The following is a 24,379-nucleotide window of genomic DNA, read 5'->3' as shown; positions in this document are numbered from 1 at the left end:
ACAAGGTCATTGGCATTTTAACACAGCAACACTTTTATTGCTTTTGAGGGTTTCACTAGAGCAGGCCTCATCCTATTGCACAGCTGTTTCATTTTGGCAGTTTAGAAAGTTGCAGTTAAAAATGCTTTCTTCAAAGCAAAGACAAATGAAATGCCCAGTGTGATTGTAGGTAAAGGAGTGCAGGCTTCAGAGGGACAGGGTCCATTGCTTTTCCTCCCCACATGTACCATCTTTGATCAGCAGCTGCGTTTGGATAGTACTTCGGACCCCAATTTCCAGAGATCCTTTTGAAATCCTGATCCATGGGGCCCCATCTATCAGGGAGGTCAGAGCCCAGCCCTTCAGAAACCTGAACAAGATGGATACCCACTGGTCATGAGGATAGTTGCAGAGAGCTGGAAGCTGACACAGAGCTAGCTGGGGTGATCCTGTTTGTCTTAAAGTAAGGGGAATGGAGTTCCTAAGGCTCGACAGGGGCCCACAGTCGTTCCCCCTGTTCTGCAAGCTTAGTAAACCCAGGAGACAGGCACCCACTGCGGAGAACTGCATGCCCTGTCAAAGGCTTCTTGCAGTTTCTTAAGGGTTTCATCGACGCTGTTATTGACCAGTGAGAGGTCAAAGTAGTGAGCATACTGGCTGCGGATGGCCTCGGAGTCCTTCTGCAGCTGCTGCAGGGCTTCCGTCTGTGGAGGAGACAGAGAAAGAGGGAGGGAGGGGGAGAGAGGGCGCCATGGGTGGAGCAGGGATCCACCCGTCTGCACCCCAGCACCACCGATTCCAGTAAAACATACAAGAACAGTGAGATTGTTTCCCCTCCAGCGGATTCACCGAAGCTGAAAGTGCATAACGTGCTCCTGGCACAGGGACACCCTCTCTCCACATTTCCAACACAATCCGGCTTGGAATCTCTCCTACACATATATTTGCACGTGTCAAACGCTGTACGCACAGGGCCATCGACTGTCGTATTACTTATAATAAGTTTTAAACCTAAATAGCCATCAAGAAGGCAATGAGGAAACTAAATGAGTCTCTGCTACATCCACACGATGGGAGACCACACAGCTACTGAGAAAGACGCAGGGAGGTCCCCACACGTTCAGTGCAAAGCAAAGCACCTGCAGGGTGGGTTTGGGGCAGCTCGGCTCTGGGGAGCGGGGAGGCCTTTCAACATGGGCCTGGCCTCCTTCCCGCCCCTCCCCGCACAGCATGCACCACGTGGGCCCAGGGCCGCCTCTGTTCTTCACAGTCCCTGCCCTGCCCCCAGATGCCCCTCTTAAGCCCGTGTTGCACCAGTGTCAGGATCTGCTCTTCTGGAAAAATGGCCTGGCTGGTGCATTAACAAGTGTCTGCTGAACAGACAGGACAGGCACACGTGCTCTGGCCCCTGGCCGGGCGGGAAGGGGACAGCAGCAGGCAGGGTTAGGTTTAGGGTCGGGAAGCTGAGCTCTGCCGGCGCTCTGGCCAATGATCCGGACCGATGCCCGGTCCCCGTGGGCCTGGAGAGCGGCCCCGCTTCCCCCAGCACAGACCCTTCAGCCCCACCTGAGTGCCCTGGTCAGTGGGTGCGATGAACACAATGAAGGGTGAAAGTTCTGCCGTCCGAACAATCTTCAGGGTCTGGAAAAAGGGAGTGGAGGAAGAAGAGAGGGGGAGAAAAGGCGTTAGCTGTCATGACGGACCTTTGCGATCAGCACCTTCAGGCCTCGCCAATCCCCGCACTGTCTCCAGCATTCCTGGTCCTGCTCTTCTTCCTCCAGGTGATCCCAGTGAAAGCTCGTGGCGCAGATCTGCGCTTGCTGGAGGGTCCCATGGGCTGTGCTCTTCAGCACCCTTTTCCCATCCACTCCTGCCTTCCGTGCCTACCCACCTGGGGCTCAATGTCAAGGATGGCGATCTTGTCCTGCTTGTGAATCTGGTGCACTGTTTCAAATTTGGTGCCAAACATGTTGCCCTGGTAGCTGCCAAACTCCAAGAACTCGTTGGCAGAGATGCTCCGCGTCATCTCCTCTGTGGAGATGAAGTGGTACTCCTTCCCGTCTTCTTCACTCTTCTTGGCCGGCCGTGTCGTATCTGTGCACGAGAACCCAAATCCCTGAGCAACTCAGGGCCTCCTTGGCTCCCGAGGGCTCGGACGCTGGCGTCGCCACCGCCACCCCAGCTGCGTTTAGCGCAGGGAGTTTACCAGAGGGGTGGCTCACACAGGACCCCGAGGGGCTGACTTGGACCAGGAAGGCCCCCGTCTGCCCAGAACACATTCAACTGTCAAGAGCCAGAGCCCAGTGGAGCAAGTTCGTACCATCCTCCTCCCTTCATGAAGGAGCATCTCAAACACCAACCCCAGGGACACAGAAGCTCCGAAATGAAGAAATGACAGCTGAAAATATTTTAGAAACAGATCTCCAGGCTACAGTCAGGATTTCTGGGAAGTACACTGAAAGGCTCCTTTTCGTTGTTTGGAAAGAAGAGTACTTTTGTTTGCTTTAAACTCACACTGTTAAATGCTGGAATGTCCTTAAGTCAACGTTCACGATTACTCGTGTAAGTGATCCTCTGAGTAAAACGTGCTACAGATGCTGTAGCTTGAGACGCGACCCCCTGGTCTCCTGCGTCATCCTCTGGTCTGTCTCAATGGGCACCTTCTCCTCAATCCACAACTGCCGCACGTCTTTCTTTCCATCTTATAAAACGATGACTCTTCTTTGACCTGAGTTATCCTCACCTCTTACCCTTTCTAACTCACTTCTCATTCTAACTTATTGAATGATGGAACTGTCGTGGTTATTTCTACCTCCAAAGCCTGCTTTCTGACCCCAGTGTGTCACTCTGTCCTCAAAGGCAAAACGGAGAAGCAAGGAATAAAAAAAATACTAATAACAGGTTTAAAATCCAGTTTTCTACACAGATTCGCTCCTGGGAATGGAACTGATCTAAGCGTCCGCCTGACTGCTGGCCCGACCCTTCTCCTACAACAGCTGCTGGGGTTACGTGGGCCTTAACTGAGCGCTACTTTGAGAAAACATTTCATGACAATTGGTGGCTGTCCTGTAATCTCCTTAGCCACTCAATGGACCAGGAGAGAGCTCTCAGAGTGATTTAGGCATATGAGAAAGTGTTTATAATATAAATTAAAATGAAAAAAAGTAACATAAGTTTTTAATAACATATTATTTGCTTAATCTTTTGAAGCAGTATAAAAATGTTGACCGCTGCTTCTCTTATGTAGACAAACAGCACAGCTACATTTTTAATGGGAGCAACTATGGGCACAAATTTGTATCTTTCCAAATTGGCTTTTCTTTTTATAATCAAACATTTTTTTTTAAAAAAATGGACGGCTTCCCTGGTGGCGCAGTGGTTGAGAATATGCCTGCTAATGCAGGGGACACGGGTTCTAGCCCTGGTCTGGGAAGATCCCACATGCCGCAGAGCAACTAGGCCCGTGAGCCACAACTACTGAGCCTGCGCGTCTGGAGCCTGTGCTCCTCAACAAGAGAGGCTGCGACAGTGAGAGGCCCACACACCGCGATGAAGAGTGGCCCCCGCTTGCCACAACTAGGGAAAGCCCTCGCACAGAAACGAAGACCCAACACAGCAAAAATAAATAAATTAATTAATAATTTTTAAAAAAATCACAAAGGAGGGACTTCCCTGGCGGTCCGGTGGTTAGGACTCAGCGCTCTCACTGCTGGGGCCTGGGTGCCATCCCTGGTCAGGGAACTAAGACCTTGCAAGCTGCGCGGTGCAGCTAAAGAAAAAAAAATCACAAAGGAAAAGACAGATGACCACGGTATCGTGTCCTCGAGGCCCCCGAGCTACTCACACGGGGCGGGGTACGCGAACTTGTCCGGGCTCTGGCTGAGCAGGGCGCTCTTGATGTGGCTGCGGCCCACGCCACTGGCTCCTGCACAGACAGAGGAGATAAAGGCTTCCATTTCTTGCCCCAGACACAAAGGTGGGGCTCGGAAGAGGAATGGGATAGGGGTTTTCATCTCTCAGACCCCGAGATGAGCCACAGGTCAAAGTGAGTTGCGTGGCTTCTGGGCTGGTGTCAGGAGGACCGGGGGCTCCAGGCCCTGGGGTCCCAGTTAGGATTCCAAAGAGAACTGGCGTTTCCACAGAGGAGGCAGCTACCACGTGGCATTTTCTGTTTAATTTTGAAGTATATTTGCCTTACTGGACTCTCCAAAATGAATGGAACTGACTTTTACTGGAAATTTAAACAGAACCCTCATACAGGTCCTCTAAGCAACTCATGTTTTCACTCTAAAGATGGGGAGGACCCAGAAGCATAGGCCTGGAGCACCCCTACTGCCGCCAGACGGACAGACAACCTAAAAGAGTTCGTTGCTGAAAACCATGTGAGGTTCACCCTCTGCTGTAACGTGAACCCAGGGGAGTCCCGGTAAGGACTCAGAAAGCTCCTTACATCTGCTCCGCGTGGAGGACCCAAGACACCTGCCTTCTCGTTTCCTTTTCTTCCTCACTGCCCTTGTTTTTTTCTGTTGTTGTTGTTTGTTTTGTTTTTTTGAGAGAGGGAGTGAGGGAGGTTACGTACTGCAGGCAGGGAAATAAGAACAGAAATGCAGAAATGTACTCTAAGTGGCAAAGCAATGAGAAGATACCGATGAGCACCAGGGTCTTCCTCTTGAACGCAGGGAGCCGAACAACTTCCTCGTAAGAAACAACATCCAACTGATCAAAAACTAGAGACAAAGAAAAGCAAGCCGTGTTCATGCCAGAGCCGGGCACACAGCGAAGGCTGCGACCGGCTATACCGGCTCGGACACCATCAGGGACAACCTGGATCGTGGATGCCCTTCTTTGGGGTCTATTTTTTGGTTTTCCCAACCCCCGCACCATGTAAACTCAGCACGGCTGTTGGTCAGTTCTCTGGACTCGAGTTTTCTCTAATCTTTTGGCCCCCACCCTCTCCACTTCTCCTCCACAGTTCGTTACCTGACGCGCCCGTCATCTCCCCTTATCTCCGGCTCGCGCTGCTGTCCCTTCCTCTCTGCCACCAGCGATGCTCCGGCCACACCTGCCTCACTGGAGGCCCCTGACATAGCTTTCAGGCCCTGTGCTTTGCTCCTGTCTTTCTCTAGAATGCTCCCGGCAGGAAGGAGGCATTCAATAAATAGTAGCTCAGTTGTAGATTATTCTTCACTTGCTATCTACAATCCGCTCAAACGTATTTATAATGATCATATATTTCCAACCGTGGCAGCTAAGGGACAAAGTCTGAATTAGTTCTAAGGAAAACAGGCCACTGTCTGGGGCTGCTCAGACCCTGCAGTTGGCCATACTGATGGCACTGATGTACTGAGAAAGGTCTGGAAGGCTGTTGGGTTGGCTCCCTGGGGGTGAGAACGATGTGCCGGGCAGCGGGGAGGCCCGGGAGCGTACTTGCGCTGTGCTTGGCCAGGTACTTGTCTTTGTACTTTTTCTTCTTCCCGAAGGGACTGCAGCTCGGAGCCTCACTCGGAGCAGACTGAGCCCCGCTCGCCACTCGCCTGGAGGGAAGAGATGACCGAGGACATTGGTGGCTTCTCGGTGTAAAAGCCCCGGGGTCATTCGCCTGTGCCGTCCCTTCTACACAAAACCCCCAGACCCATCTGCCTCCTGCCCTTTGTGTCATCCCAGACCCCGTCCTCCTCCGGCAGAGAAAGAGGGGGCTGCAGTCCCAACGCGGGCTTAGGGACCTAAAGCTTAGGGAAAGCATTTGTGGCAACACAGATCCATGGATGAAGGAAGAGCCAGTCAGCCTCCTTCACCCATAAGGGCCAGTCAGGCTCATCAAGGCATCGTTGCCCCCACCGCCCATTCTTCCAGGAAAACCGGAAGGTTGGCCCGGTTGAGAAACAGAAACTATATACAGGATGACAGATTTCGGTAGCTGAGCAGCCCTGGTGGCCATGGGTCCCCGCCACTGGCAGCTCACCACTCCTGCAGCTCGGGGGAGGGGATCAGGCCCGCCGACTCCTGGGAGGAGCCTTCCACCCGTCCCTGCCACCAGTTGCTGTCATCCTTGTTGATGATCTGGATGATGTCCCCGGTGACGAACTTCAGCCCCGCCTCCTTGCAAGGGATCAGGTTGTCCTTTTTGGGATCATAGTCAAACTGTGCTCTCATGAACATCTGAAAAAGAAGGCTACTATCTGAAATGCACTGTTTCCTTGTGAATATGCCCAAAGTCCTGACCCCACGATCTACTTCTACACCGAAGCTTGTCAGTTACAATACGTGGATACACGTGCTCACCATAGCATTAGCTATTAGAGTGAAATATTAGAAACAATCTGATTTTCCAAGAATGGGGAATTAATTAATTAAATACAGCCATCTACAGAATATATTACCATGCAACTATAAAAATCAATTTGTAGAAGAATATTTAATGTCCTGGGAAAATGCTGCTGATATAACATTAAATGAGAATATCATTAAATAAAAACAATACCTAGTATGCTTGAAATTTTAAGAGTATTTCTTTATACATAGAAACAAAAAAGACCGGAAGAAGCTATATCAGAATTTAATACCAGTAACCTCTGCTAGGAAGATTAGGGGTAAAAATCCAACCCAAAGAAAGAAAGAAATAATAAAGAGCAGAAACCAGTGAAACACAAAATAGAGTTGAAAGGATCAAGAAAGGCAACATTGGTTCTTTGAAGATTCATGAAATTAAGGCTGATTAACAAACTAGAGAAGACACCATTTCCCAGTAGAGAGCACAATGTAACACCACTATCACAACGGCCAAGATGAAGGAAAAAAAACCCAGATAATTCTAAGTGCTAGTGAGCACGTGGAAGAGCTGGGACTTGCAGCTGCGAATGGAAAACCTTGGAAAGTAGTTCGGCAACATCATGAAAGATGCACACAGCCTACAGCTCGTCAGAAATGCCCCGAGACTCAGGTACAAAAAGGTGCATGGCAGCACTAAGTTTTGTAAGAACTAAAAAGCTGGAATCACAGAAGGCCCTCCAGAGCATAGTCATACAGCAAATGAATAAGAAGGAATCAGCTGTTGCTACAGCACAGACTTCACACCGAGTGAACAAAATGAGACACTAAAGGATTCATACTGTGTGAGTCAATTTACACAAATTTCAAAAAGGGGCAAAACTCGTCTCTGGAGTTAGAAGTCAGGGTTGGCGGGACTGGAAATGGGCATGGGGACTCTTACAGTGCTGGTCACATGGGAGTGTTCAGTTTGTGAAAATTCATCTAGTTTTACACTTACGATTTGTGTTCTTTATTGTATATGTGCCCACATATACCAAACCTTCAATTTAAAACAAGTTTTTTTAAAAAGAAAATTATACCATCATATGATCAGTGACCTGTGACAGAAACTTTGGAGTTATTTATTTATTTATTTTTTAAATATCTACTCTTCTGTTCTTCCGAACTTTTATTTAAATTTCTGCCACAAAGAGATACATTTTCATTTTTACAATGCCAGCCAAATCTTTATTTATTTATTTATTTATTTTGCGGTACGTGGGCCTCTCACTGCTGTGGCCTCTCCCGTTGCGGAGCACAGGCTTCGGACGCACAGGCTCAGCGGCCATGGCTCACGGGCCCAGCCGCTCCACGGCATGTGGGATCTTCCCGGACCGGGGCACGAACCCGTGTCCCCTGCATCGGCAGGCGGACTCTCAACCACTGCGCCACCAGGGAAGCCCTGGAGTTATTTTTTTAAAACTTCCTTCTTCCACATTTATCTGTCAGGGCCCCGCAGCCCCAGTGAGCTGCAAAGGGCCAGTCATGCCCGCGGTCAGAGAAACGCCTGCCGGTTTGTAGCACATGTTAGTTTGGTTCAGAGAGTGCCAGGCAGCTATGCTTGTTGAGATATTTACAATCACATCATTTCAATCAAGTTCAAAGAATACACACTGGGCCCGAATCCTGCCATCATCACAACAGAGAAAATGGTGCCACCTACCTGCAGTGCAGGAAGCCGATTTTGCTGGTTGGGAATTACTTTTAATGAGATCATTCCTTTGGTTTCTTTCTATTAAAAAAGAAAGGTGAAATAAAATTGTCATGTAAAACGAACCGGGGTGACTGGGGGTTTTCATTAAGTCATTTTTCCCCTCCCAAAGTCCTGGGCATTTTTTTTTTCCAATAGCCATCTTTACTGTACACTTTGAAATCTTGTAGCACAATGCTTCCTCCAAGACAGAAGTGTCATGTGCCCCATAAAGCAGCATAACAACATGGGGACACACAAAGAATAACGAACAAAGGCTAATGGTTTTCCCTCCTCCGCGCGGTCGACCCCCAAGAGGTCCCCAGAAGTACTTAAAATGAACCCTGGCACACAAATATCCACACATTTCTCCACACCAATAAAGGGCCAGTCATGTGTCTAAATATTTACACACATATTCATACATGTGTACTTTTGCTGTTTCTTTTTAACAAAAATGGGATTATACTATATGCATTACTCTATGACCTGCTTCCAGGTTGATACATGAAGACCTCACTCACTCTGTCTCATGGCTCTGCCGCATCCCTTGCTCAGCCACCATCCCCATCACTGGGTGTGTCCACTGTTGCCAGGTTTTTTTTATTACAATCTGCTGCAGTAGACACCCTTTAACGCGTGTCCTTCTATATTTGCATTTGATTTATACAGAATAGAACCCCATGATGGAAATGCAGAGGCAAAGGATAAAAACAATTTTATAGCTATCCTCAAATTACTTTTCTAAAAAACTATAAAAATTCCACTCTCACCAGGAGTATATGAGATTCCCTTTCCCCTGAAATTCTTGCCAGAATTACATGTTAACGTTCGTTTTAAATTTCTGCCAACCTGATGGGTGGAAATTATTTCATGGTTGCTTTATTTTGTAATTTTATTACCATAACCAAAATTGAGCACTTTTCAAGAGCTCATTGGCTATATGCTTTTCCTTCTTATATCTTTGCCCAGTTGTCTATTTGGTTGTTTGTCTTGTGAAAGCCCAGAGTCCTAACCACTGGACAGCCAGGGAACTCCCTAGTTATTTGTCTTTTTATACAAAGTTTAGAAGCACTTTAAATATTAGAGTTGTTAACTGTCTACCTATTATATGCACAACAAGTATTTCTCCAAGTGTATTGTTCATGGTAACTTTTGCCACGACACAAATTACCTTCTACATAGTTGATTTTATTTACATAAATCAAAAAGAAGCACAAATGTTGAATGTTCACATACTTGAAACGGTTTTTATGCAAGACAAAGGGATACAGCTGTGCCATCGGCTCAGAGAAAACACATGCATCACGTTCTATTGAGAAGCAACCATTAGGCCAAACTGCTCCTCGTGTTGGTGACCATGAAACGATCCAGGCAGTGTCCTGGTGGGAAACAGGTGGCCCGCTCCAGAGGGTGGGAAGATGCTGAATGAAGGGTCTGGGGCATGTGGTCCGACGCTGTTTGCAATTGGTGGATATGTCTTGTAAGAGTCGAATTTTCATCTACCTGTTCTCCCTGCAGTGTTTTCTTTTCTAGTCTTTTCTTTGTGGAAGGAACTGGGTCGTTGGTCCTATAGAGTTTCTCTTAGGTGGGTTACGCCTACTTCAGAGTTATATTTTACAAACCCCTTCACCCTCCACATTCATTTACCAAGGTCCTGTCTGTTCTATTTCTGGTTGTTTGACTGTTTCTTTTCTTCTGCTTGTTTTGGGTTTCATTTGTTCTCCTTCTTCTAGTTTCTGTGGGTAGAAGCTGAGGCTGTTGACTGAAACCTTTCTCGTTTTATAATCCAGGCATTTCCACCTTGGCCCGAGTTCAGTGGCATTCCACAAAATCTGATACACTGTGCTTTCATTTCTATTCATTTAAAGACAGTTTCTAATTTGCCTTGTGATTTCTCCTATGGCCTGTGACTTCTTTAGAAGTGTGTTAACTTCCAACTATTTAGGGATTTCCAGGTACCTTTCTGTTTTTTATTTCTAATTTCATTTCACTGTGGGTGGACAGTGCATTTTTGTATGGTTTGAGTCCTTTAAACCTGTTGAGGCTTGTCATGCGGCAGGGTACACAGTCTATCCTGCAGAATGTGGCAGTCCTGGCAGTGTTTGCTTCAAGTATTTTGAATCCTCTGTCATCAGGTACATGAATATTTAGGATGTGAGTCATTTCAAGAAGCAGGGTAAATCTGGTCCCTGTTATTTCATCTGGGTCAGAAGTGAGGTCTATCCTTAAACAGCCATGCTTCAGAACTCTCTAAGGGTTCAGTTTCCTCAGTTCTGGTTCAAATTAAACTTTTCCCTAAGTTGCTATTTTCTGCTTCATTCCCTGGCTGGTACCCTGGCATCTCCTTGCTGAGGGCCTGAGGGGTGCTTCCTACCGGCCGTGACCAACTACACCCAACTACCCCATGTGTTTTTTCCTGCTTTGGTTACAGGAAGGGTCTCTGCTGTGTTCAGGGGTGGACAGGGATGGTGAAGAATGTGGAGAGGCAAACACCCAGCACAATGCCCGGCACAACTGCATGTAAAGAGCACATTCAACGTTTCACCTGTTATAGCCCAGTTGTTCTCTGTAACAAATCTATGACATAAGAACAGCAATTACTACCACCTTCATTTTACAGATGACCTAGAGAAGTGAATTCACCTGCTCCAAATCACAGGGCTGGAATAAAGGAGAGCGGGATTCAGAGCTGCCATTGCAGTCTAATGCTCTTTCTAGACAGACACTCTGGGTCTTTTGCCTTGTTTTAGAAGTTTACTAAATGAAGACAGAGCTGTCATTTCTTGCACAGAATAAAGATTAGCAGTGGTAGGAGGCCCTTCAATGAGGTATAAACACTTTCACAGAAAAATGAGGTACACAGACACCAATGTGGATCGATGCTTCATGCAGACAAGGGCATAGTGAATACCCACCATTGCCTTCTGCAGCTGATCTACTGAGTGATTAGTCACGTTCGTGCCGTTGATTTCTAGGATCTCATCTCCGACGTGAAGGGAGCCTACCAACAAAAGAACAAACGTTCAGACGAAAGAGGTGTCAACAGATGTCAAAACGCCACAGAAAATAAACCATGATCTAGAGCATGTTGTACAATAGACTGTAGAACACACAGGGTTGAAACCATTCGACCATGACAGACGGGAATGTTCTGTTCGTGGCCTTCAGGGACCTAGCAAGACAAGCACTCGACGGTTTAAGATTATGTCATCCTCCTTGACCTCAGGACTCCAACTGCAAAATAAAAGCACTTGGTCCTGAAAGTGTCCTGGAACTAGAGTCCCCCTGAAGTCAGGGGGCTATGACACAGCTGAACACAATCCAAGGAACAAGAAAGCTCGATGTTTCTCTGTTGTTTAGCTAAGACATCCAAATGCTACCAAGTGGTAAAGTTAATCACTGTTTAGATTCTATGTGAAGAATGGGTATCTATACTTGTGTTACCCTTGATACACAGAAAAGCATTTTACTAAATGACACATCTGCAAATTGACGGCAGCTTCACATGGAGATACAACAGTTACTTGTAATTATTTGTTAATGTCTATTTTCTCAGTTTATTGTTTTTCTTTTCTTCTTTTTCTTTTATTTTTGGCCATGCCATGTGGCTTGTGGGATCTTAGCTCCCCGACTAGGGATGGAACCCGCACCCTCGGCAGTGAAAGTGCCGAGTCCTAACCACTGGACAGCCAGGGAATTCCCTATTTTCTCAGTTTAACTGATAGCCTCAGGAGGTAGAGATGGTCTGTTTTCTTCACTGCTATGTGTTCACAGTCTAATGCAAGGGGTTGCATATAGTAGTTGCTCAAATGTTAACTAACTGCAAAAGTATTGGCGTAAATAAGTGTATAAGAATGCTCAGAGGGAGCGACAGTCATTACGGTACAAAAAACCTCTCGGCACACACACACAAATGCTCCTTTTTTTTGTTTTGCGGTACGTGGGCCTTTCACTGTTGTGGCCTCTCCTGCTGCGGAGCACAGGCTCCAGACACACAGGCTCAGCGGCCATGGCTCACGGGCCCAGCTGCTCCGCGGCATGTGGGATCTTCCTGGACTGGGGCACGAACCCGTGTCCCCTGCATCAGCAGGCGGACTCTCAACCACTGCGCCACCAGGGAAGCCCGGGTTCTTCCTTTTAAGGACTCTCATGAGAGGGTAGATATAAAGGCAGACCATTCAAAATAGTTGTGTTATTGCAGAGGGGACGAAGTATTGTGGTAGCTTAGATGGCTGAGCTACTGGCCAGGAGCACATCACTAGAGCTTTGTAGAGATGGTGAACCGTAAAAATAAACAAGATCACCTCCTAGGAAGATGGCAGCAATCAGTGCCAATCTTTTATTTTTGCGGTACGCGGGCCTCTCACTGTTGTGGCCTCTCCCGTTGTGGAGCACAGGCTCTGGACGCGCAGGCTCAGCGGCCATGGCTCACGGGCCCAGCCGCTCCGCGGCATGTGGGATCTTCCCGGACCGGGGCACGAACCCGTGTCCCCTGCATCGGCAGGCGGACCCTCAACCACTGAGCCACCAGGGAAGCCCCATGCTCCCTAATTTGAACACTATAAGCTTCGTGCCCCTCAGCCCTGAACAGGGAGCAAAGGATGAATCACTGAACAAAACAGGCCTGTACCTTGTCTGTGAATCATGCCGCCGTGGAGGATTCTGGCCACCGTGCAGGACTGCTTCTCATTCAGCTTCAGCGTGATTCCCTGGAAGACAGACAAGGGCACAGCAAGCTTAACTGCAAGCTCTTTCTGAGTTGATCTTTAAGACAACTTAAGGCAACTTCTTGGGAGAAATATTTTCTGTCTGCACACGAGGTGTCGTCAGTTGGCAGGGGCAAGAAGCCTGCCATGAGGGGCCTTGGGTGGTGAGGAAGAGGGCTTACCATGGGCTCCGCGGTGACCTTCTCGAACTGGATGAGCCGCACCTTCCGAGCCTCCTGGCCCTGGGCCCGGGCGGGGCTCCCCGGGGCAGCAGGCCCATTGGTGTACATGTCCTCCGTCACAGCGCTCAGCTGGGGTGACACAGTCTGTTGGGTCAAAACAGCAGAGAAATGTATGAAGCAAGCAGCCGTCAGGTCGTTGTTGCGCATCTAAAACCCCAAAGGCTCAGCAAACCGACGCTCATCTCCTAAGGCTGGTGGCCAGTTGCATTAGACTTGATGTGAAGCGTTATTTATCCAAGTGGCTACCCCTGCCATCAGCCCGAGATGACACATCAACTGTGACCCCTTGACCCCGACCATGAAGACAACAAAGCTGGACGGATTACACTCTAGGAAGATGTTTTTAGTATAAATCTGAAGTAATTTAAGGCCCGTGGCCTTGGCAGGAGGGAAGACAGAGGGATGGATCTTGTAATCCATGGTGTTGGGTCAACCCCGCACAGGCCAAGGGCATGTTGGTCCCCACATCACTTTATATACAGAACCAGTTCCAAACGTGAAAGGTAAAACAACCAAGCTTTGAGAAGAAAGCAGAATACATCTTCAAAACCTGGGAGGAGGCAGAAAACTGTAAAAAAACGAAAACTAAAACTACAAATACTTTAAAGTTAAGAATATCTGTTCGTGGAGAAACTCCACTGAGTCAGGCAAAGGTTTAGTAGACACAGACAGCAATAATCAAAAACCATACAATTGACGTCATCAAACCTAAACACTTCTCACCAAAACTCTCAGCCTGAGAGTACAAAGACTTATACCTAGAACATGGAAAGAATTCTTCTCACTCAATAACAGGATGATGAGCAATGAAAAGATGGACAAAACGTCTGAACAGACTCTTCACTAAAAAGGCCTATGAAGAGCCAACATCACTGGGATACCACTCCGTGGCCACTAGGGAGCCTACAGTGAAAAGGACAGACATCGCCGTGGGAATGCTAAACGGCGCAGCCCCGTGGAAAAGGGTGTGGCGATTTCTTATATCAAGTTAAGCATACATTGACCCTATGCCCTGGCAACCCTACTCCTAGGTGTTCACCCACAGAAAGGCTTGCACACAGAAGTTCACAGCAGCTTTATTCACTATAGCTGAAAAGTCCCCCTGCAGGAGGAGGCCATTCATGAGGTTTTAGAACAAGCAAAACTACAATAAAAAAAATTTAAGACACTGGTTGCCTCTCATAGGATGGGAAGGGGTAGGCTGGGTAAGGGCATGACAGACCTTCTGGACTGGTGATGTTCCAAACTGTGACCAGGGTTGCATTGCACAGGTGTATGCGTTTGTTAAAACTCATCCAGTGCATTTCACTGTATGTAAATTTAACCACAAAATTAAAAAAAGAACCATAAAGAAATACTGAACCCTAGCCGATGATATGCATGCTGAAGCTTTTAGGGGTGAAGTGTTCTGATCTTTGGAACTTATTTTGAAGTGCAAAACAAACAAAAAAAGGTGAATGGATGGTTTCGGGATAGATATGTGATAAAGCAAACATGGCAAAATGTTAATGGTAGAATCTAGGAGGTATGGCTAATGGAAGTTACTATAAAATTGTTTCATCTTTTCAGTGAGATTGAAAATTTTCAGATAAAACATTGGAAGGGAATGGCACTAAGACAGTGAAAAGGCCATGGAGCAGGAACTGGAACCCTCGTGTGGTGTCCTGCTGTGGATGGACTTTGGGGTGCTTCCAAGTTTGGGCTTTGAAGAACAGTGTCGCTCTGAGACCACACACCAACGAGAATAAGTGGCTGCTGCACAATATGAATAAATCTCCTTGAAATGCTCCTTCTCCTGATACAACAGTCCATCAAAAACAATATGCAGAAGGAAGAAGCCCGACCCTGGTTTATGTAAGGTTTGAGCTGAAAATGGATTGTGGCTGCAATGCAGCCACACCTGGGGGTGCCCCTCAGAGACCGTGGGGAGGGAAGATCTTCCCAATGGCTGGAGCCGTGATCAGGACATCTCATCAGCCCCTTGGTGGCAAAGGCGAAATGGGAATATCCCCAGGTGGGAACAGCTAGACCTATCTGTCTGTCTACAGAATGAGGGAAGTACTGACAGAGAGAAACTGCCTTGTGTAGCAACTAGAACTTCGAAAACCTCACATGACATTGAGTTACACGGCACTGCTATTAAAGCAGAATTGTCTAACAAAGGGTTATATTTAGAAAAGTGACTTATGAGACCTGGGAGCCCAGAACCACACAGAACTTCAAGGTCATCTACAGTAGGTAAGCCATTAACACAGTTACCACTGCATCTGTGCGTGGGCATCCTGGCACACAGACACCATGTAGCCCTGAAAAGGAGGTTCAGAGCTTAATCTGGAAGACATATTAAGTGGAAAAAAAAAAGAGTGTGGAAAGGTATGTTATCATCAGCGTAAACAGTGAAAGGTAAGGATATCTTCATATTTGCTTGTAAATGCATCATCTCTGGAAAGAGACATGAACAACAGAGGGGAACTGGGAGACTAGAGAAGGAGGTGAGAAGTAAATTGTATTCGTTTCATTTCAAATTAATTTCTAAACAGGCAAATGAAAGCCTATTATTCCTAAAGCCCTACAAAGTACAACACTTTCTATTCTGGCAAGATAGAATTTTCCTAAGTGATTGTGATTTAGGTTCAAATTGGCAGCCTAAGTACTTGCGTGTAGCCTGGACCCTGTTTAAATGAGACCAAAGGGGGGAGGGTAAATAGAAACCCACAGACAAAAAACAGGAAGTCATCAGGGATGAGAGATTTCAAAAATTTTTCCAGAAGACAGCAGAGCCTGGAACATGCACATACGAGGAACTGGCCGGCGCACAACGGGCTGGGGCTCGGACTTCTGAGAAAATAGCTCCGGAAAAGCTGCCCACCCAACCTACAGCTCCACTTTCAAGGCAGGAAGAAGGAAGAAGGGCCAGGCCAGTGGCATCTGTCCCAGAACTTCCCCAATGGATATCTGCTCATGTCTCATCAGCCAGAACTGCAGAACACAGCGTGGCCATCCCAGGCTGCAAAAGGGGCTGAGAAAATAAGAACTGAGTTGGGCATCCTGCCATCCCAAACAAGATCAGGGAGAGGCAGGATCAGCAAGAAGTGGAACAAAGGTGTTGGGTCAGCAACCGGTCATAATAATACAAAAACCTTTACTAACTTTCCCTCTTTACAATCTACCTACAGCAAGTCACGAAACAACATTAAGGTCCACACACACATGACAGAAAAGAGATGAAGGGAAGGGCTACCGATCCCATGAGTACAGTGAGAGGGAAAGTTGATGAAGGAATGAATGTAGAATTTAAAGTTCTGCTTTATTTTCTTTCCTTTAGTAACAATCAGAAGACTCGTCCCTGTGGAACCTGCCCCCCTGCAGATGGGCACACGCTCTCTAGCTCACTCTCCACTGCACCCTGGGAGCAAAGCTAAGCATGAGCTGTGGATCCTCCTGCATCTGGGATGTTATTTTTTACCCACAAGTGGCTTCACTCACCCGATCCCTGCAGGTTACATGAAAAAAGTACCTCTGGACGACGTGTAATCTATGTGATGTAAAGGCACAGGCCCTTGAACAGCTAAGACAATTTTGAAAAGGAAGACAGTAGAAGGAATCAGTCTACATGGTTTCAAGATTTATATGGTTACAAATAATCAAGGCGGTGTGGTCTGGCAGAGGGACAGACACAAAGGTCAATGGAACAGAAGAGAGAGCCCAGAAATAGAGCCACACAGATACGTCCAGTTGATTTGGACAAGGTGCAAAGGCAATTCAATGGAGGAAGGGTAGTCTTTTCAACAAATGATGCTGCAGCAATTGGACACCCATAGGCAAAAAAAGAAACACTGAACTAGACCTTTAAAATGGATCATGGACTTAAATGCAAAACTACAAAACTTTTTAGAAATAAACATAGGAGACAGTCATCAGGGTTTAGGACTAGACAAGAGTTCTTATACTTGGCACCAACAGCAGTATCCATAAAAGGAAAAACTGATAAAGTGGACCTCTTAAAAATGAAAAACTTTACCCCTGTGACAGCCTGTGTGAAGATGATGAAAAGACAAGATGTGGACTGAGAGAAAACATTCACAAACCCCACATCCAATGAAAACTTCTAACATCTAGAGTACATAAAGAATGCTCCATATGCAACAATAAAAATAATCTAATTAGAAAACGGGCAAAAGACATGAACAGGTATTTCAGTAAAGAGGATATGTAAGGAAGGATGGCAAATGGTGTTCAATGTCATTAGCTACCAGGGAGAAATGCAGATTAAAACCATAATGAAATACCACTACACACCTATCAGAATAGCTAAGATAAAAATCGGTGACAAGACTAAATGCTGGTGAGGATGCAAAGAAACTGAATCTCTCATCCATGGCTGGTGGGAATGTAAAGTGTTACAGCCATTTGGGAAGAGAGTTGGGAACTTTCTTAAAAAAACTAAATGACTACTTTACAAAGAGAGTTGGGAACTTTCTTAAAAAACTAAATGACTACTTTACAACCCAGCAATGGCACAAGACAACAGTCTGTGCAAAATGTGTACATGAAGGTTCATAACAGCTTTATTCATAGTAACTCAAACCTGGAGACAAGGAGAACAGCCTATAATAGGCGAGCAGTTCAACAGGCTGTGGTCGATCCATACCTCGGGACACTTCCCAGCAATAACAAATTGCATACAATATGGTTCCAGTTATATAACATTCTAGAGATGGCAAAATTATAGAGGAGGAGAACAGATTAGTGGTTGCCAAGGGGACACGGGGAGATGTGACTATAAAGGGGTGGCACCAGGGAGGTCTCTGTGCTGATGGAACAGTTCCATATATTGATTGTGGTGGTGGTTACATATATTCAGACATGTGACAAAATGGCACAGAACTACACTCACATGTCATACCAATGTCAAGTCCATGGTTTTGACGGGGTACTATTTTTGAGCTTGTAGTAGACAGAGGTGAAGTTATTGCATAAAAGAACTAGCAAAATGGTTGGCAAGTTGCACTTGTTTGCAACCAAAGAGCTATAACTAAGAGAGCACAGTACCAAAGAACGGACAGAGGCAACAACTAATCCTTGAGACATCTGCAGGGTACAGGATAAGTTTCCAGACTCTGGGATGGGTAAGTAAGAGGCCACAACACACAGTGACCAAATAGTTCCTCAAAGCATTGCCCATGGCGACCTGGAACCATGTGGTTAAAACTCTTCAAAGCTAGGTAGCTATTGCACAGACCCATTTAAAGAGAATGAGATCAAACAGCTCTCTAAGTAGACTCAAGAAAACCGGAGGAAAAGCAGCGTCAAGTTGGAAGGAAGAATTCTTTCTCTCAAATTAAGCATCTGTACTATTTGTATATTTTTACCATGCGCATGTATTAAGAGGTTGAATGTATAGAGTGAGGAATTCAAGGATTGCTGACTGAATGACTGCTGTGAATAGACAAAGAGCTCAAATCTCAAATTTCTGGCCTCAAAGCATGAAATAAAACTTAGGACTTTCCTTGATCCTGACTTACAAATCTTTTTTCACTAGTAGTTGTGGGGCTGAGAAAGCTGAAAACCAAACTCAGAAATTAATCCTATGGATTTATGAGCATCTACCATTTATCTGTGTCAGTAACCAAAGCAGGTACTGATGGCCATAAAATCTGAAAACATAGATCAGATTATTTTATCATGTGCTGTAAAGTGCCATCAATAAACCATTTATGATGATTCACCTGTGTTTCGAGACGCGCTGGGCCCGTCTACAAGGACAGATTCGAAAGTCTCAGTCCACGGAAGACAAAGTGACCTTTGCAAGGGGCCGATGCCTATGTGATTGTGTACCTGGAACAGGCAGATAAAGCGGCGCCCTCCCCTCATCACCTTCTCATTTGGCTCCATGACACAGATTGCTTTTAACACATCAGCCTTTAAATTAAGGACTCAGCACCCAGGAAAGTTCAAGACTTGCTATCTGAAAGGCTGGTCTTCCAAATGTGCTTATTCATCAAGACGTCCCCCTTCGGGATGACTCAGAGCCACTATCATGCTCACCCAGAAGCTGCAAATGATGAGTAAGATAAACAGAACCCTCCGACGTGGCGACCAAAGAACCAACTAGCAACCGTGAGGCTTCCCTGACTGCTCAGCAAGAGGGGGCCAGCCTCTCCTCAACAGCACCTGACATGCAGGAAACTCCCTCAACCAGCCCCCTGCACCCCTCGCCACAGACAATCCCAGGAGCAGGGCTAGACAGACAGACAGATGCACACGGATCCAAGGTGCTTCCTTGACCCCAGCCGTGGGTCCGAGACCACACCAAGGGCAGGAAACGCCCACAGAGTTCAGCTTTGAAGAAATGGGAAGGTTACCTGCCTGCCACTCAGGGTAACTAATGTGTCCAGGTTGACGACTTAGACTGCAGTCTGTCCCCTGTCCCATCTGTCCATCCGTCCACTGGCCACGTGCCGGGCACCTGTCCTGCCCCTGAACTGGTCTAACTTTTCTTGCTTCCATAGCTGGTAATACATTCATTCCAATGTGCTGCAAATATTTCGTTTGTTTACTTTGTCACCCCAAAGCTAAGCCGTTTTTCAGTCCTTACAGCCCCAGGACCACCAAGTGATGCTGAACGATGCGGCCAAAGGTACTAGATGGCATTTTGCAGAGTTCACTTCACAACCTTGAGACCAGCCTTCATCCCCGCCACCCCAGCAGGACGGGGGCAGCTCTGCAGCCTCTCGGCCTTTAATCACACACACTGCTGGGGTGGCAACGCCTGTGCGCTGAAACCCCCTTTGGAGGAAACATCTGCAGTGGGTTCAAAGGGCAGAGGCAGTGGCTCAAAGGAAGTTGGGATTAAAAAAGAGATGAAAAACAAACTTGGCAGCGGGTGGCTTTCCCACCCAAACAGTCGGATTAAGAGCCGGTGACAGTGAACGGAGGAAAGAACAAACATTTGTTCAGCCTACTGTTAGGCTTTTTGCCAACTGTTTCCATGTGGAGACTTAGAAGAAGGCCCAGGCCAAGAAGGCAAGTGATTGCCGCAGACGGCAGGCAAGGTCAGCCTCCACTTTGGGAAAGAAAACAAGAAAAATGATGAGAAAACCAAGAGGGCTCGAGGTACCCGAAACAGCTGAGCACTGTTTCACCACAAATGACAAGAGCCGGGGAAAAGAGGTGGGGAAAGAGGGGCACCTCAGAGCCAGAATTTTCTGGCAAGTGACTTTTGAGCAAAAACCTATACAGTCGACCCTTGAGCATGACAGGTTTGAGCTGCATGGGTCCACTGACACACGGATTTTCCCCATAGTAAACACTGCAGTGCTACACGATCCGTGCTTGGTGGCCTCCACGGATGGGAATCGTGGTCACAGAGCAGCCGTTCCAGCGGCAACTGCGTATGTACTTTGCTCATGTGTATTTCTCCATGGGAAGGAAAAACGGAAAAGTGAAGACTCAGAAAAGAAAATGTCACGTTACAAAAGTTGTATTCTGGTTCCCTAATTCAGAGCTTTTCTTCCCGTTTCCCATCCGTGGGGTCACTTCCCCTCCTTTTTTAGCAACAGTGAAAGATTTGAGCAACTCACTGCTTACGGGAAAAAAAATCTCTGCAGTCAATGAAATGTCAACTGATTTCATCTCCCTTGCCCCAGGGGACATTTGTCAGTGTCTCAAGACCCCCATCAACCCTGAATATCCCCTGCCTGGAGCGCTATTCGCCAGTGACATCCTGGCCCATGCACAACAGGTGATGCTGCATCTCCCCACCCAGGAGCCCACAGACAGCTCTTCTGAGTGGAAACTCACCTGCAGCCTGACATTTCTTAGGTCATTTCCCATGTGGGACAGGCCCAAGTGAACTTTCAGGGACTTTCAACGTATTGCTTCAGGTCATGGGAGAAGGGCTACTTCAAACAGAACTGAAGAGAAAAGTAGGAATTTTACAACCAATCTTATGTACACTAAGGGATTGCAAAAAAGATCAAGGTCAGAGAGAGCTCATAAAATGTTTCTCCAAGGAAGGAAACATGTACTTAAATATGGCAGACAGGCTACACTTCAAACCTACTGCAAAATTATATTCTGACAATACTATTTTTTTTTTTTGTGGTACGCGGGCCTCTCACTGTTGTGGCCTCTCCCGCTGCGGAGCACAGGCTCCGGACGCGCAGGCTCAGCGGCCATGGCTCACGGCCCCAGCCACTCCGCGGCATGTGGGATCTTCCCGGACCGGGGCACGAACCCATGTCCCCTGCATCGGCAGGCGGACTCTCAACCACAGCGCCACCAGGGAAGCCCGATGATACTTTTTCAATACCAAATGTGGACTATAATCAGAGGTGAAACTTTGGGTTTCCAGTCTTTAGAACTTTTATAAAAAGCAATCTCCCTAAATGAAGCCTTTGGCAACATGAGTTTATGAACTCCTTTAAAGCCAACAACTTCCTTACAACTTTTCTTGGTTCTTGCTAGGGCAGCAAAACATGCTACTGCTGCTGGACAGGCGTTACGTCAGGTCAACATCACCACAACCCTCTAAGCAGGTCCATTTTACAGAGAAGAGAAATCAAAGGCACAGGGAACCTGGGCAGCAAGGGGGAGGCAGAGCCCAGTGTTGGCAGCAGAGACTGCTAGGAGCCCCAGAGGGAAGGTGAACCTCAGGAAATAAGAATCAGCAGGTTCGTGGGGTCAGGCCACCTTCCATCGTGTGGAGATTCTTCTTCCAGTGTCCACAGCTTGGCAGATCTGGATGCTTTTCATTCAGTGCTTTACCAAGTTTTCTTATTTCATCTTCAAATCCTTTCGTACACTCAAGCAAACTGACTAAGCAATAGACTGTATCTGGTTTTGCAGGATCAACTCACAGCTCCACAAAAACTGCTATTTATTCAGAGGGCAGTGAAAGGGCCTCTTCTCAAAACCGGAAAAGACTTCTCCAGCCTCCCCACCAGGAGCAGACAGGTCTACACAGGGTCTGGGCACTGAGATACAGGTGACACTCAGGTTGTGCTAAGTGAAAAGATCCAGAAAGAAAAGCCTGCATATGGTTGGAGTCCATTTATAAGACAGTCTGAAAAAGGCAAAGTGGTAGTGTTTTCCAGAAGTTGCCAGGGTGGCTTCCAGGTTTCCGGGGAAATGGACCTAAAGGACCATCGGGGAACTTTCTGGAGTGATACAAATGTTCTACGTTATGATTACGGTGACGGCCACATGATGGGATGCATCTGTCAAATGTCATTGAACTGCACAATCAAATTCGTGAATTAGATGTACGCTAAGTAAACCTCAATAAAGTTGCCAAAAGGAAATTTAATAAAGAGAGGTGTTGTTTTGGGGGGGGGGTGAGTTAAGGCTCAGCCAAGTGAGCTGATTGTGGGGAAGAAAAAAAATCCCATGTCCAGACTTATGAGGAACCAAGTAGTTTTAGAGCCTGATCCCCTCCTAGGGTACATGCTGCTGCATAACTTCCAATTTTGTCTTGTCAGCTGAATAACCAATGTCTTCCCCACGGGTTCATCCTGATTTGCAATGACAGTCAGGTGTGAATGCGGAGACCTGAGCTGATGCCACCCAGCCCAGAGTCCACAGCTCTACAGTCTGCTTCACTTTGTGGATCTTCAGTTTCCCCATTTGTGAAAGTGGATGGCTATGCTGAATCACATGTTCACCTCTTAAGTCACTTATTAATTCAGCAAACATTTCTGAGGACCCACTTACCAGGCATTTAAAATGTAAAAAGTGAGTGTGAAACAGCCCTGCCCTGGAAGATCTTGTAGTCTAGGAAAAAGATTCACACTGTGAGTTCTGAGGCTGAGTTATCAAAGGCAAGATAGCTTCTGCCTGGCCCTCTCTCTCTGTCTGTGTGTCTCCGTGGACATCCTTTCTCGGAACCTGGTCACTGCGTTGTGAGAAGGCCAGGGGACATGGAAGGGCTGCTGGCTGGTGCTGGCTGATGGCTGACAATGGGACAGAGCGTCAGCCTTCAGATGAGTGAGTGAGCGAGCATCCTGGTGGCCGTGCCCTTGTGGGAGAGACCCTGAGTGACAACCTTACCTTGCTGGGTCCTCACCACACCCAGAAGTATGAGAGATAACAAGAAAATGATCAACCCTGCCCTCTGGGCATCTTTGAGGATCGAGGTGATGAGCTATTTATGGGCCATCATAGGAATCTGGGGGGCAGAGTTACCTGTGAGATGACTGCCCACAAACAGACACAGGGGTCCACCCATCTGCACCCCAGCACCAGGGGCCCTGCCTAAATGCACAGGGACGGTGAGTGAGCACTTCGGGGCCAGCGCTGGCTTTTACAACCCTTTCTGCTGACACAACCACCAAGCAGTCCTACTCTCGGATCTGTTCCTCACAGTCTTTCTGTGACCCTGACTTCCGTCCACGAAGAAGTTTCCCTTGACCTTAATCAGCTCTCGGTCGAGGCCGCGGCCTCTCCCGATTCTCGCCTAGAGGCGCTACTGGGGGCCACCAGCCACCGCGTCCGGAGTCCCGCCCGAACCCCGCCGCCCGCTGCGGCCTCCACCCCGGGGGCAGGACCCCTGAGGGCAGGGCGGCGGGCGGGGAGGGACCGCGGCCGGAGGCGCGGCCTAGAGACAAGGACCGGCCCGCATCCCGCGCCGGGCCCCGGGGGCAGCTCACCTCGGGCCGGCTGCGCTTCTGCAGCAAGTGCTCCAGGTAGAGGTCGGAGAGCGCCGTGCGCATGGCACCCCCGCTCTCGCCCTCGCTCGCCTTCAGCGTCATCTTGCGGGACCTGGGACGCCGGGCGCCGGGACGCGGGGACGCGGGGACGCGGGGCCGGGCAGAGCCTGGAGCGGCAGGGCCCCGGGCCTGCAGCGCGGAGGCGGCAGAGGCGGCGAACGCGACTGGGAAGCGCGGCACGGCTGGTCAGTCACCACCCCGCAGGCTGTGCGCCGAGAGCGCGGGGGAGGAGCTCCGCCCCCGCCCCACCCTCGCCGCGCCCCTGCCCCCGCCCCCCGCCTGCCCCCGCCCCCTGGGCCCCGCGGGCCCCCGGCGCTGCGCACCTGAGGGCCGGAAGGAGGCGCTGCTCCCGCCGAGACCCCTGCGGCTGAATCCCAGAGGGGTCATAGGAAAAAGCACACCTCTCCCAAACCACAGAGGACCCCCAGCCTGGGGCAGGTTGAGCGCTCGACCTACACCCGGGCCGAATTGGTGGGGATGGCAGGGGAGCATCCGAGGGCTGCGACGGCCGCCCCTCGGACTCCAGGCTCCACCCATAAACCGATGTGGGCACAGGACGTTGAGAAAAGGCCTTTTAAGGCTTCTGTGCTGCTGTTATTTGTCTTAGGCTACATCTCCTACTGTTAATGCCACACAAAACATTGAGGGATCAGTGGAAGCGAAGAGAGCCAACATTCCTTCCGAATCCTAGAGCAGAATTCCTTATACCCTAACACCTTCGTGGCGTTAAAACAGCAGCCT

General features: G+C 48.1%; 1 protein-coding gene across 2 annotated transcripts; it reads right to left on the bottom strand.

Annotated features, from left to right (window-relative positions):
- Positions 1-9: 9 nt before the first annotated feature.
- MPP1 (MAGUK p55 scaffold protein 1) lies at positions 10-23,842 on the bottom strand. 2 transcript variants are annotated; one of them, XM_081259304.1, is made up of 12 exons: positions 23,579-23,842; positions 12,870-13,013; positions 12,612-12,690; positions 10,897-10,982; positions 7,952-8,020; positions 5,942-6,138; positions 5,407-5,513; positions 4,626-4,706; positions 3,824-3,904; positions 1,871-2,073; positions 1,546-1,620; positions 10-683 (listed from the first exon to the last, which is right to left on the bottom strand). In XM_081259304.1, exons 1-12 carry the CDS (start codon positions 23,678-23,680, stop codon positions 507-509), a joined length of 1,401 nt encoding a protein of 466 aa, XP_081115430.1. In that variant the 5' UTR covers positions 23,681-23,842; the 3' UTR covers positions 10-506. The 2 variants fall into 2 exon arrangements, with proteins under 2 accessions (XP_081115430.1, XP_081115431.1); XM_081259305.1 differs by lacking the exon at positions 4,626-4,706.
- Positions 23,843-24,379: the final 537 nt, after the last annotated feature.

This window comes from Mesoplodon bidens (genome assembly GCF_964165515.1).
Source record: "Mesoplodon bidens genome assembly, contig: HAP1_SCAFFOLD_159, whole genome shotgun sequence".
Classification (NCBI taxonomy): domain Eukaryota; kingdom Metazoa; phylum Chordata; class Mammalia; order Artiodactyla; family Ziphiidae; genus Mesoplodon; species Mesoplodon bidens.
Note: the sequence above shows the minus strand (reverse complement) of the source record. Positions and strands in the feature narration are given on the sequence as shown.

What these genes read in the sequence shown, in the direction of transcription:
- MPP1 (XM_081259304.1), bottom strand. Translation starts at nt 23,680, where the DNA reads ATGACGCTGAAGGCGAGCGAGGGCGAGAGCGGGGGTGCCATGCGCACG. An exon ending in AGGTCACCGCGGAGCCCATG is followed by an intron (nt 12,691 to 12,869) that starts GTAAGCCCTCTT and finishes TCTGTCTTCCAG; the next exon opens with GGAATCACGCTGAAGCTGAA. An exon ending in TCCTTGACATTGAGCCCCAG is followed by an intron (nt 1,621 to 1,870) that starts GTGGGTAGGCAC and finishes CCCTTTTTCCAG; the next exon opens with ACCCTGAAGATTGTTCGGAC.